The 13,697-nt window shown below is 43.2% G+C and overlaps 1 protein-coding gene across 1 annotated transcript; it reads right to left on the bottom strand.

The window, feature by feature from the left end:
- Positions 1–1,110: 1,110 nt before the first annotated feature.
- LOC148508240 (receptor-transporting protein 3-like) lies at positions 1,111–13,459 on the bottom strand. Its single transcript, XM_088444698.1, has 2 exons — positions 13,320–13,459; positions 1,111–1,669 (listed from the first exon to the last, which is right to left on the bottom strand). The coding sequence occupies exons 1-2, from the start codon at positions 13,457–13,459 to the stop codon at positions 1,111–1,113; spliced, it is 699 nt and encodes a 232-aa protein (XP_088300824.1).
- Positions 13,460–13,697: the final 238 nt, after the last annotated feature.

Here is a 13,697-nt window from a genome sequence, read left to right as displayed (position 1 = left end):
ATGCCGTCCAGTGCTTAGAAACGCCCACTGAAAAGCATTGCATAAAACCAGGAACCAATTGCAGATCCAGTGGCCATCAGCTTTCTAAGTAAGTTTAAGGTGCTGCAGACACAGTGTGTTTCCAGACATGCAGAGAGCTCTCATGCTGTGAGCAAGGACACCTGCATTTCTCTAACCACCCCTGGTTACCTCCACCAAATGCTGACTACTTGTCACTCACTTTGCGAGTGAATCCTCTGTGTGTGCATGATTGCAAAACAGTCAATGTACATGTGCAGTGCGGCTTTCACTCATGCGCAATGGCTAACTATCGCTCAGAATGTGTAAATATTGGCATTGTGTGTGGATCTATATCAGGCCCTTAGTAAAAAAGTGTGATGTCTGCAGAGTGTGCACAGTGTACTTATACCTAATAAAGTCTAAACAATGCAGTGCCAAGTGTTTATTGGTTCAAAATCACAGAAAATGGCCAATACATAGACAATCAATTTATACATAATACAATATTAATAAGCATGTTCCAAATCAACCAGCACTGTTTCTTATGAGAATGTGACAATTTTGTATTCATGTAGAATCTGATGTGAGGGGTACTTTCTTAGTTGCAAGCAATCTTCATTCTGAGAAGCTGCATACCTGCAGTGTACATTTGCAAACAAGCATAGTTTTCACTATATAAACCTGTATGTTCTGGGTTAGCTTTAGCTGTAAGTACAGTATATGTTATGTACGTGTGACGTAAACCTGGAGCACTTATTACTGGTGCAGAGCTGAACACATCATGAGATGCCTCAGAGTATATGCAAGTAAATATGCACTTATCCATTCGTCATTTTGGAGCATAAATGTTGCTGCATATGAGTCAAGCTCATCCTCAGAGTGTTTACTCTATCTCCACTGGCCTATCTCTAATTAGTGCTGTGACTGGACTGAGCACAGAGCCAATCCCTCCCACCAATAAGATATGTGTAGCTAGTATCTGTCTGTCTATAGCTGCAGTTTTACCATTGTGTAATTCAAATAGATGTTTAAAAGGATAGACAGGAATGATAATACAATTAAGCTTTGAAGGGACAGGTATGACTATTATTGTTTCCCTTTTGCATTAATTCACCAATAATTTTTTAAAACCCAATAGCCAATAAGAGAATAAATTATAATGAAAATGATAGCAAGTATTGGAGCACTGTATGTTGCCCAAGAGTTATCATAAATTTCTTGAATTCCTTTTGTTTGCCCTATTTGGGGTTGGGGAGCAAATGGTGGCCGAATGACATATTCTCTCATGTCAATTTTCACTGCGTTTCCCCTTGTGTCACCTTCCACTGCTTTCCATGGACAGACTCTCTCCCTACAAGCCTCACAATGCTTCTTATCATGAGGCCCCTCTACATGATTACTGTAAACCACAGGTGATAAGAATGCATTTACATTGTTCTTCTTATAGACCATTCTTTGGATTCTGCTGACCAGATTGCTGATGACCCATTTAATGTTCTCTTCAGTTATCTTTGCATTTTCCAACACAGCAGATGTACACCTCCTACATTTTTGCCTAAAGATCCGCATTATCACCATGCCATGTCTAGAATATCTGTCCCCTTTTATCCGGAACAGAATATGCACCTGTGCTGAGTTCCACTTCCGTTTACAACATGAGCACTGGAAGCTGAAATATAAAAATAACTAGATGTATTAAATATAAAATTATATTTTCCAGCTAATTTCATTCTGCTTTTACTATAGTGGATAATTAACCTTTAATGACCAGAGATATTTTCACGACCAATCTAAATTCATCAAATGTGCTATATGCTGAATAAACCAATAACTGTTTTCATGGTCAGACTGGCCCACAAGTGATCTGAGGAAATCTAAGGTGGGCCCCACTGCCCACCCCCTCCTCTAGGGGTCAGTAACTTCCTGGAGCATGATTATGGGTGAATTTTGGTGCTTTGTTTGTTTCTATGGAAACTACACCAAGATTAGCCCTCCTGTCAATCAAAGTGGACGGTCCTGACACACCCGTGTCCCTACTTTTATTAAGGTGCCCTGTTCTTTGCATGTCCTTTCTAATGTCTGGGCATATCTCTGTGGTGGCTGGCTACACCCCTTCTGCTGGCTGGCCACATCTCTTAAGTTTGGACCCTACCATTACATTCCTTGGTGGGCCCTTCATGCCGCACTCCGACACTGATTGTTTTGTTAGTAATAATTCTACAGAATAGAGTCATACACTTCAGACCAAACAGTACCACAGGTTTACAGTTTCATATCTTACAGCAAGAGTCCCTAACCCTGCGCATTCTCAATAGTAGAGTGAGGGTCTCTTCTGAACAAATAAACAGATGACAGAGGGCTCTTTTTATTAACATTATTTTTGCTAAAATAAAGTGGAAAAGGGTGTTTTCACACCTTTTTCACGTTATTTTAGTTTCACCTAAATGTACTAAAGGGCAATTGGAGTGGAATTTGTAAAATTCTACTCCAAGCCCTAATTATCAAATATTTTTAGTAAGCAGATCACATTTCCCATAATTGTAATGGGAAATGTGATCTGCCTGAGATTTACTAAAAATAAAATGTGAAAAAATACAGGGGGAAGCCATGTGATAATAAAGCCCCCTGAAGATGGCGTTATCCAGGTTTTGCCCCGGTTCCCTGACTCCTGCTCTGCTCTAACAGGCAGCGGCACCTTGTCACTCTATTTTTTCAGAAAAATACAATGATAGGGCTGTGGAGGGGATTCGCAGGGACAGAGCTTTATCGCAAGCTCTGTCCCTGCAAGAGATTTTTAATAAATCCCTGTGATATTGCCTGAATTGCAATGCGAATTCAGTCAGTAATATCACACTACAATCTGCATTCCAAATGTGGATTGTAGAAAATAGGGCCCCATATGTGCATTGAAGGCTCAAGCCAGGCTACACTAATTATGCACTGACAGCATGCATGCACAGAAGAGTATAGCTGGGGCCTTGGGACAGGACGAACAATCATCTCTGGAGCTTCCCTTAAATATTGCTATAGGGTCCAGCTATGCCACGTTGTCCCCCTGAGCATCATGTGGAAGATACACACCAGTTCAGACTTTAATTTAGATTTATTTATCGAATTATACATTTATAATTAGCATGTTTATTTTATCTATATATTGTACCAATTTACTACAGGTTTGCTTTTAAAAATGTATTTTAAAACTTATTAGTTATTAATTTTTAATTAAATTCAACTCTAAGTTTTATTATATTATTGGAAATTGAATAGCTTAAACATAGAATTTGACGGCAGATAAGAACCACTTGGCCCATCTAGTCTGCCCCATTTTTAAACATATTATTACCTCAACCCTTATTGATCCTTACTTCTTCTGGAGGATATCCTTAGGTCTATCCCATGCAAGTTTAAATTGCTCTACTGTCTTAGCCTCTACCACCTCTGATGGGAGGCTAATCTGATTACTTTCTTAGTCTCCTTCTGTTTTACAAGATGCTCCTCTTTGTCTTCTTTATTTTGCATCTGCTTGTATGTATTAAAGCCCATCTCTTTTGCATTCACAATACTTGCTACCTCTTTCCCAAACCACACTGGGTTCCTTTTCCTTGTGGTTTTCCTAACCCTTTTGATACAAAGGTCTGTTGCCTTTAATATTGCACTTTTTAAATTTTCCCACCTCACCTGCACTCATTTCAAGTTCCTCCACTCTGCCAAAGATTCGCTAAAACATCTTCCCATCCCTGCAAAATCAGCCTTCCTAAAATCTAACACCTTTGTTTTTGTATGGGGTGAGACAGTATCTGTCTTTATTCTGAACCATACTGCTTGATGATCACTGGATCCCAGGTTCTCACCCACTTTTACATCAGATATTCTGTCTCCATTTGTAAGTATTAAGTCTAATATTGCGTCTCTCTGAGTGGGCTCCCTCACCAATTGCTGGAGGGAGGCTCCCTGCAATGAATTCGGGATGTCCCTACTTCTAGTGGAATTTGCCACAGACACCTCCCAGTTTATATCGGGTAGACTAAAATCTCCCATGAGTATAACCTCTCCTTTTAATGCCATTTTAGTGATGTCCTGCAGTAGTTTATTGTCCAGTTCCTCTTTCTGACCTGGTAGTCTGTAGATCACCCCAATACAAAGAATCACTTTCTCCTCTGTTTCTATAGTCACCCAAAGGGACTCGTTTTTTTCTTCAATACTATGTATTAACGTAGTATTTATGCTTTCCTTGATATACATTGCAACTCCTCCGCCTATTCTTCCCATTCTGTCCTTCCTAAATAAAGTATATCCTGGTATAGCTATGTCCCAGTCATGATTCTCATTGCACCATGACTTCATAATAGCCACAATATCCAGATCATCCCTTGTCATTATTGCAATTAGTTCAGGGATTTTATTTCCTAAGATCCTAGCATTTGCACACATTGCTCTTAGACTTTTATTTGTTTGCTTATTTCTCCTGTTCCTAGCTTAACCTGTAAAAGCTTGTAAGATGTGAGTGTTTTGTGGATTCTTGTTGCTAATTGAATTCCCCCTTAGCATATCTAAAATATCATCAGTTAATTTGCTTAAATGTATTATTTTGTGTCACATTTTGCTTTAATTAAAATTTTTCACTCAGATTATTTAGTGTACTTTATTGCATAATTCATACTGTAGTTCTTTAAGGTATGCAATCGGGAAGCCGGCGGATGTAAACCCGAGAGCCGGCTTCCCGACTGCTTTATCCCGGCGAGGGTTAAATGACAGGCGTCTAATTCTAATTACGCCTGTCATTGTACTGGCGCCGGGAGACCGGCGCCTGGCATCCCGATCGAAGTGATGCCAGGCGCCGCTGTGGACAGCCGCGAGGGGGGAGGGTTAGGTTTAGGGCTCCCAGGGGGGACTTAGGGTTAGGCATCCCCCCGGGAGGTTAGGGTTAGGCTAGGGGGAGGGAGGGTTAGGCACCCCCGTGGGGGACTTAGGGTTAGGCACCCCCCCGGGGGACTTAGGTTTAGCAGGCAGTGAAGGTGGGGTTAGGTTTAGGCACTTAGAGGGGGGATTAGGGTTAGGCACTGGGGGAAGGTTAGGGTTAGGCACCCCTAAGGAGGGTTAGGGGGGTTAGATTAGGTTAGTTGATACACACCTGGGTACGATCAGGATTTTCAGCCGTGTTGGCCTGCTGCTGTTGGGATTTGACACAAGTCCAACGGTAATTCGTATGTATTCCTTCTTTAAACATTGTTCATTTATTTCATAGTGACACCAATTAACAACTTCTGCTATGCTACTGTGTGCAGTGGCGTAACTTCATCCCAGGTGCCCGGAGGCAAGATAAATGTTGGTGCCACCCCCCAAATTAAAATATACCACCCCTCCAGCACCTATGCCAGCCCCAGTGTATTACCATCTGCCTGTGTGCTAAACAAGTCTCTAGTGAACCAGGTGCAACAGTTAATTACATCTGCCTGTGTGCTAAACGAGCCTCTAGTGAACTTCATACAACAGTGAATTACCATATCTGCCTGTGTGCTAAACGTGTCACTAGTGAACTTTGTGCTACAGTATTGCCAGACTTCTTTACGTTGTTTGTGGATCACTCCACAGTGCCTTAAATCTTAGGCATCTCTTATTAGGGCCACGGTTATTTGTGTCTCCAATTCCCACTGAGCTCGGGTACCTGGTCAAGGGACCGCGACCTGCTCACAGGGTGCAGCTAAGCCCAAATCCCGATTGGAGGGGTCACTGGCGAACACCATCCTGTGGGTTAGACTCCGCACCATTGCCCAGGTCTCGTCAACACTCGAAAGCTGTGGATGAGGAGAACATATATCCAGGCCCCTCACCTTCGTTTCCTCCCGCAACCCGGACCCAGAGTTTCCACTTCCCCAGTGCCAAGCGTGACAGTTTGTTCAGGCCGCACAATGGAAGCGGCTGGGTCCCAAGGTACAGGGTCCCTTCAGGACCTGGCCTCTCGGATGGATAACCAGGAGGCAGCCCAACAGCAAGTGGCCCGGTACCTGCAGGAGCTCTCTAGACAGCTAGTCTCGATCCAAACTACATTGGCATCTATTCTCCTGGTTCCACCAGCTGCAGCCGCTGCACCCCCTCCACCGGGTTTGCCTCAAGGGGCTTCGGGATCTAAATCTTGTCTCCAGTTGGCAACCCCAGAGAGATTTGATGGTAATCCCTGGTGGTGCCGAGGGTTTATTAACCAATGCGAGATCCAATTTGATTGTCTCCCCCAGAATTTCCCCACCTCTCGAGCAAAGGTGGCGTATGTTATTTCCCTGTTGACCGGGGCTGCTCTGGACTGGGTCTCTCCCCTGTGGGAACGAGCTGACCCCATTGTGTCAAATTATGAAGGATTTGTTTCAGCATTTAAAAGGATTTTTGACGAACCAGGCCGCTCCGCTTCAGCCTCATCCGATTTGCTTCGTGTGCGCCAGGGGACCCGATCTGTTGGTCAGTATGTAGTTCAGTTTCAAACCCTGGCATCCTAGCTAAAGTGGAACGAGGAAGCTATCAAGGCATCCTTCCTCCATGGACTATCAGAAAGGATGAAGGACGAGTTGGCCTCCAGAGATTTACCGGAGTCCTTTGCTGATGTTATCTCCCTCTGCATCAAGATCGACCTTCGCCATCGGGAACGCTGGGCTAGTAGAGGCAGGGGGGAACGCTTTCAGGTCCGTACTCCTCCTGTGAACCAGTCTTCTCTCTCTCCTAGTAGTGAAGAAGAACCCATGCAGGTCAATAAGTCCAAGCTTACAGCTGTAGAACGCAACAGGCATTTCCAAAATAAATTATGTATTTATTCTGCTTCTCCCGACCACATTTGGAGAATTGTCCTCTGCTTGCGGGAAATGCGAGACCCTGACTGAAGTAGGGAGCATTCAGTTAGGGGTTATGTCCAAGTCATCCCAAATAACAGACAGTCTTCTACCAGTGTCGCTTTCCCATGGGTCCAGGACAAAGAGGGTTAAAGCTCTAATTGATTCCGGAGCGGCAGGCAATTTCATTTCAGATACTCTCGTTCGGACTCTAGGTATTCCTGTCGTTCCATTACCCAATAAACTAGTACTCTCCGGCTTAGATGGTAAAACAGTGCTAGTAGAATCTCTTTCTTCTCTCTCCCATCCAGTATCCATCAAGATTGGATGTCTTCATCAGGAATGGCTGGAATTATTTGTGTTACCTAAGTCTCCCTACGAGCTGGTGTTGGGGCTACCGTGGTTAAAAAAGCACAACCCTGTGTTCAATTGGAATAAGATACAAATTTTGTCCTGGGGATCAAGTTGTTTACAGAAGTGTTTGACCAAGGTGGTTCCTTTGCGTAAGTTAACCACAGTTACCTGTCCATCCGAGATGTTCTCTCCACCCTCTATCTCTGTGGGTCCCTCTCAGTCCAATTTACCAGAGCCCTACCAGGATTTTGCTGATGTATTCTGCGAACAAGCGGCAGATAAACTCCCTCCGCATCGACCATGGGTTTGTGCTATTGACCTGCTTCCGGGGAAGACCCCTCCTCGTGGCCGTGTTTATCCATTATCTGTTCCTGAGACTAACGCTATGGCAGAGTACATTAAGGACAACCTCGCTAAAGGATTTATCCGGCCGTCATCCTCTCCTGCTGGAGCAGGGTTCTTCTTCATAGGGAAAAAGGACGGAGGGCTCCGCCCTTGTATAGATTATCGGGGCCTAAACCAAATTACGATAAAGAATCGGTATGCACTACCCCTAATTTCCGAACTTTTCGACAAGGTCCGAGGAGCTCAGTTTTTCACCAAACTAGACTTACGCGGGGCCTACAATTTAATTCGGATAAAGGCAGGGGATGAGTGGAAAACCACTTTTAATACTAGGGATGGACACTTCGAGTACCTGGTAATGCCTTTTGGACTCTGTAACGCGCCAGCTGTATTTCAAGGCTACATCAACGAGATTTTTCGGGACATTCTCTATAAATTTGTGGTAGTTTATCTCGATGATATTTTAATTTTTTCTGCAAACTTACAAGACCATCATCGGCATGTACTAGAAGTGTTGTCTCGTCTCCGAAATCATCGTCTCTTTGGAAAGTTGTCAAAATGCCTCTTTAATCAGACCTCGGTACCCTTCCTGGGGCATATTATCTCTGGAAAAATTCTTCAAATGGACCCTGATAAACTGAAAGCTATTGCCGACTGGCCTCAGCCTACTTCGTTGAAAGCTACTCAACGTTTCTTGGGTTTTACAAATTATTATAGGAGGTTCATTCCACATTTCTCCACATTGGTCTCTCCTATCACTTCTCTCACAAGGAAGGGAGCCAGCCCATCCTCTTGGCCTGATCCAGCAATACAAGCTTTTAAAAAATTAAAAATTGCATTTTCCACAGCCCCAATTCTCCACCAGCCTCAGCTGGATCAACCATTTACGGTAGAAGTGGACGCATCCTCTGTTGGAATTGGGGCCGTATTGTCTCAGATCGCTGAAGATGGGAAGATCCACCCCTGCGGATTCTTCTCCGGAAATTCTCTCCCGCAGAGAAAAATTATATTATTGGAGATCAGGAACTATTAGCTATACGCTTGGCACTAGAGAAATGGCGTTATCTTCTGGAAGGAGCTAGATTTCCAGTTACGGTCATTACAGACCATAAGAACCTAACTTATCTACAAACTGCTCATAGATTGAATGCCAGGCAGGCCCGATGGTCTCTTTTTTTTTCCAGGTTCAATCTAAGGCTTCAATTTTGCCCAGGCATTTTAAACAAAAAAGCGGATGCTCTCTCCCGTTCTTTTATGACTATGGTAGAGGAAGAGGACCATCCGCAGATACGTCCAATTCTTGATCCAATTGTTTTCGCTCCTACACAGATATCCTCTCCGCCTCCGGGAAAATTTTTTCTTATTCCCAGTTTACGTAAAAAACTGTTGATATGGGCTCACGCTTCGTTATTTGCTGGTCATACAGGAATCACTAAAACTTATCAATTCCTACTACGTTCCTACTGGTGGCCCACCATGAAGGGAGATGTCAGAGAATTTGTCCTGTCCTGTATTAAATGTGTGCAGCATAAGACACCTCGCAGGAGGGTGATGGGTCCATTACGCCCATTACCGGTTCCAGTTGCCCCATGGACTCATATCTCTATGGACTTCATTTCCGAGCTACCTCGATGCAAGGGACACAATACGGTATGGGTGGTCGTGGATCGCTTCTCAAAAATGGCACATTTTGTTCCTCTGGTTGGTCTTCCATCGGCTCCTCAATTGGCTAAAATATTCATCCGGGATATCTTCAGATTACACGGTCTCCCTAAGGAGATAATCTCTGATCGTGGAGTCCAATTTATGGCCAAATTTTGGAGAGCCCTGTGCAATACATGTGGAGTTAAATTAAAATTTTCTTCAGCATACCACCCTCAGACGAATGGTCAAACCGAAAGGGTTAATCAAGAACTTGAGACCTTCATCAGGCTTTTTGTATCATCTTCTCAGGATGATTGGGTGGACCTTCTACCATGGGCAGAATTTTCTCACAATTTTAAGTATCATTCGTCATCCAAGTCCACACCCTTCTTCACTGTCTTCGGTAGACATCCCCAAGTCCCTGACTTCGAACATCTTCCAGCGGTAGAAGTTCCGGCAGCAGTCAAGGAGATTGAGTCATTTTCAACCCTGTAGAATAAAATTCACCATTCCTTGGTACAATCCTCAAAGAATTATAAGAGATTTGCCGATAGGAAACGTTTGGCTGTTCCCTTTTTAAAAGTTGGGGATAGGGTTTGGTTATCTTCCAAGAACATTCGTTTGAAGGTACCCACGATGAAACTTGCTCCACGCTTTATTGGCCCTATCGCATCATTAAGATAATCAATCCAGTAGTATATAAGTTGGAACTTCCTCCACAAATGAAAATCTGCAATACATTCCATATTTCTCTTTTACGTCCTCTGGTGCTCAATCGATTTCAAATTGTTCCTCCCAAATTGCCTCAAGTACAGACTTTACAGGGTACTGAGTTTGAAGTGGAGAAGATCTTGGATTCACGCATTAAGTTTAATACTCTTCAATACCTCATCGATTGGAGGGGCTATGGTCCCGAAGAAAGGGCTTGGGTCAAGGCTTCCGATGTGCATGCTCCACGGTTGGTCCGAGACTTCCATAGGAAATTTCCAAATAAGCCTATGGGGTGTTCGGTGCCCCCCCTGAAAGGGGGGGTACTGTCAGGGCTCTGCCGGGGATCAGCGCGGCCTTACCTCCTTGCCGGCTTCCTTTGATCTCCCGGGCGGTCGGGCAGCTGGCGCGGCGGCTGAGATGACGCTGAGCATTTCCCCGTGCGTAGGGGACTGCGGGCGGTCCGGTGTCTGGAATCGGGGTTCCCGGTTCAGGTTCCTGGCGTTCTATTTCCTCTACAGTGTGTTCCATCTCTGCCTGTGTGCCAAGACATTACTGTGATCCCTGTGCAACAGTGAGTTGCCATCTGCCTGTGTGCTAAACGTGTCTCTAGTGAACTTCTTGCAACAGTGTATTACCATCTGCCTGTGTGCTAAACGTGTCTCTAGTGAACCTTGTGCAACAGTGAATTACCATCTGCCTGTGTGCTAAACGTGTCTCTAGTGAACTTCATACAACAGTGAATTACCATATATGCCTGTGTGCTAAACGTGTCACTAGTGAACCAGGTGCTACAGTATTGCCAGACTTCTTTACGTTGTTTGTGGATCACTCCACAGTGCCTTAAATCTTAGGCATCTCTTATTAGGGCCATGGTTATTTGTGTCTCCAATTCCCACTGAGCTCGGGTACCTGGTCAAGGGACCGCGACCTGCTCCCAGGGTGCAGCTAAGCCCAAATCCCGATTGGAGGGGTCACTGGCGAACACCATCCTGTGGGTTAGACTCCGCACCATTGCCCAGGTCTCGTCAACACTCGAGAGCTGTGGATGAGGAGAACATATATCCAGGCCCCTCGCCTTCGTTTCCTCCCGCAACCCGGACCCAGAGTTTCCACTTCCCCAGCGCCAAGCGTTACACCCAGCTGCCGTCGCCCCCCTATGCAGTTCCTTTTATATAATGCCCCCAGTAGTGGTCCCCGTATGCAGTGCCCACCTATGTAGTGCCCCCCAGTAATGGTTCCCCTATGCAGTGCCTCAAGTAGTGGTCCCCCTATGCGGCGCTCCTTCTCCATGCAGCTCTGGGTGACAATGGAGCCAGGTGCCCCCTTCAGGGCTGGTGCCCGGCGGCAAATGACTCCATTGTCTCTGGGAGTTCTGCCACTGACTGTGTGGCTCCTAATATGACAAAACATGACACGATTCTTGTCTTGAAGCCTTCAATATAATTGTGCCTGTTCACTCTGCGGAGGTCTCTTTGGTGTTTGAATAATAACTAGATTGCAAATTATTAATAATTCCCAGGACAGTCCAAAATTTAAAGACTTGTCTCTGTAAGGGGCATATTTAGTAAAGTGCAGGTTTTTAGAAGCGGAGTTGTTGCCAACCAATCAGATTCTATGTATCATTTATCTAGCACCTTCTAGAAGATAATAGCTAGAATATTATTGGTTGCAATGGGCAACAACTCCACTTCTAAAAACCCGCACTTTAGTAAATATACTCCTAAATATGCGAACCTGGAAATGTTTTTTATTTTTTTTAAGAACAGAACAAATTCACTTATTTTCTATATTGGATGGCAATGTCACTTGTTTTTCTTATCCAGTGTTTTTTATTACTTCATATTTAATGAATCTGAGTACTTAACATGTAAAACAATTACATTATAGCTAGTTTTGTAAACATGACCTGATGAGGATTATACTGCACAAAGGTCTAACATGACTGTACTGAGTCTGTGTGTGACATTCTTATATGCTTCTGCTCACCAAAGTATACTACAGTATGACTTTAAAATATCTAATACAGTTTGAGTCTCCCATATCCAAATATTCCAAAATACGGAATATTCCGAAATACGGATTTTTTTGGGCATGACTGAGATAATGAAACCTTTGATTGTTGATGGTTCAATGTACACAAACTTTGTCTAAGGCACAAATTATAAAAAAAAATGTCTAAAATGCACAGACAGCGTAATGGTTAGCGTTACAGCACTGAGGTCATGGGTTCAATTCCCATCACAGCCCTACCCGTGTGGAGTTTGTATATTGTCCCTGTGCTTTCGTGGGTTTCCTCCAGGTACTCCGGTTTCCTCCCACACTCCAAAAATATACTAGTAGGTTAATTGGCTCCCAACACAAATTAACCCTAGTGTGTGTGTGTGTGTACATGTGGTAGGGAGTATAGATTGTAAGCTCCACTGGGGCAGGGACTGATGCGAATGGCCTAATATTCTCTGTACAGCACTGCAGAATATGTGTGCGCTATATAAATAACTGGTAATAATAATAAAAAGACCTACCAGCTGTGTGTATAGGGTGTATATGAAACATAAATGAATTTCATGTATGTACACAAACTTTGTTTGAGCCACAAAATTATTGAAAATATTGTATAAAATTACCTGCAGGCTGTGTGTATATGGTGTATATAACACATAAATGCATTCTGTATGTATATTTGTGTCCCATTCCCAAGTTATTTCATTATTGAATGCAAATATTCCAAAATACGGAATATTCCATAATCCAAAATACCCCTGGTCCCAAGCATTTTGGATAAGGAAGACTCAACCTGTAATAACCTTTCCAATTCTGCAAGGGTTAATATGGTTGTGCTTTATACAACTTACAGTAGTAATTATTGTAACTAGCCATTAACCCATGAAGTTCTATTTTAACACTACAATATTAATGGAAACTGTTTTATATTGTCTGTTCATAAACATTTTAAACTATTAAAGCAAAAATAAGTTTGAAAGACTTTTCTACTCTGTGAACATAGCAAGTCCTATTGGAAAGAAAAAAATTTATAACTAAGGACCTTTCATCTGGTTACTATAAATAACTAGTAAAGTTGCACACAAGAGTTACCTACACACCCAAAGGGGGACCCTAGTCTCCCCGTATCTGCTAGTGGCAGCAACACAGCCACTAATAAATTCTGCAACCAAAGGACTGGTGCGGACATTGTACCTTACTATATTGATTACAGTGGCATAATTATTACTAGACAATATGGTAAAATTGCATGGCGAGAAAGAGTGTAATATACCATGTATGAACCAAGGATGTACTAAAAGCTTAATACACAGTACTGATTAAAGTACAACACGGTGCAAATGAAAAAAAAAGAAATCCGACATTCTTCATTATGGAAACAAGTTATTCTTGAATGCTAAACAAGGCTTTTTATTATGTAAGCCCCATTACCTGAGACTCTTCTCTTACCTCGCAAAGGTGCCCTGTGTGTACTGCAAATGACCCTGCTTTGAGTGAAGTTTATCCTCCACAACAAAACTCCACACACGGGGTACTCCATGATTGTCTAATTCATTTTCAAACATCGTTTTCCATGTCCACTGATCCATGTTCAGCAGTTACTCGGTGTACTGTGCTGTACGTTCTCCTTATGGCTCACAGTCCTCTGACTAAGAAGCTGTGAGGAAATGAAACTAAAAGAGTTTTGATGAAGCTAGCAACAATAGCAATACATTGTTTATTTTTTTCCTCTTACCAGATGAGCAGGAAACTTTAAAAACATCAGTCTTATGGTGCATACACACGGTCAGATTTGTTGTCAGATATGAACTATAACGATTGTAAAAA

The sequence above is a fragment of the Taudactylus pleione genome, unplaced genomic scaffold (genome assembly GCF_031769625.1).
Source record: "Taudactylus pleione unplaced genomic scaffold, aTauple2 ptg000372l, whole genome shotgun sequence".
Taxonomy (NCBI): domain Eukaryota; kingdom Metazoa; phylum Chordata; class Amphibia; order Anura; family Myobatrachidae; genus Taudactylus; species Taudactylus pleione.
This window is presented reverse-complemented; position numbering and strand designations above follow the sequence as displayed.

What these genes read in the sequence shown, in the direction of transcription:
- LOC148508240 (XM_088444698.1), bottom strand. Translation starts at nt 13,459, where the DNA reads ATGGATCAGTGGACATGGAAAACGATGTTTGAAAATGAATTAGACAAT. An exon ending in ACACAGGGCACCTTTGCGAG is followed by an intron (nt 1,670 to 13,319) that starts GTAAGAGAAGAG and finishes TTTATATTTCAG; the next exon opens with CTTCCAGTGCTCATGTTGTA.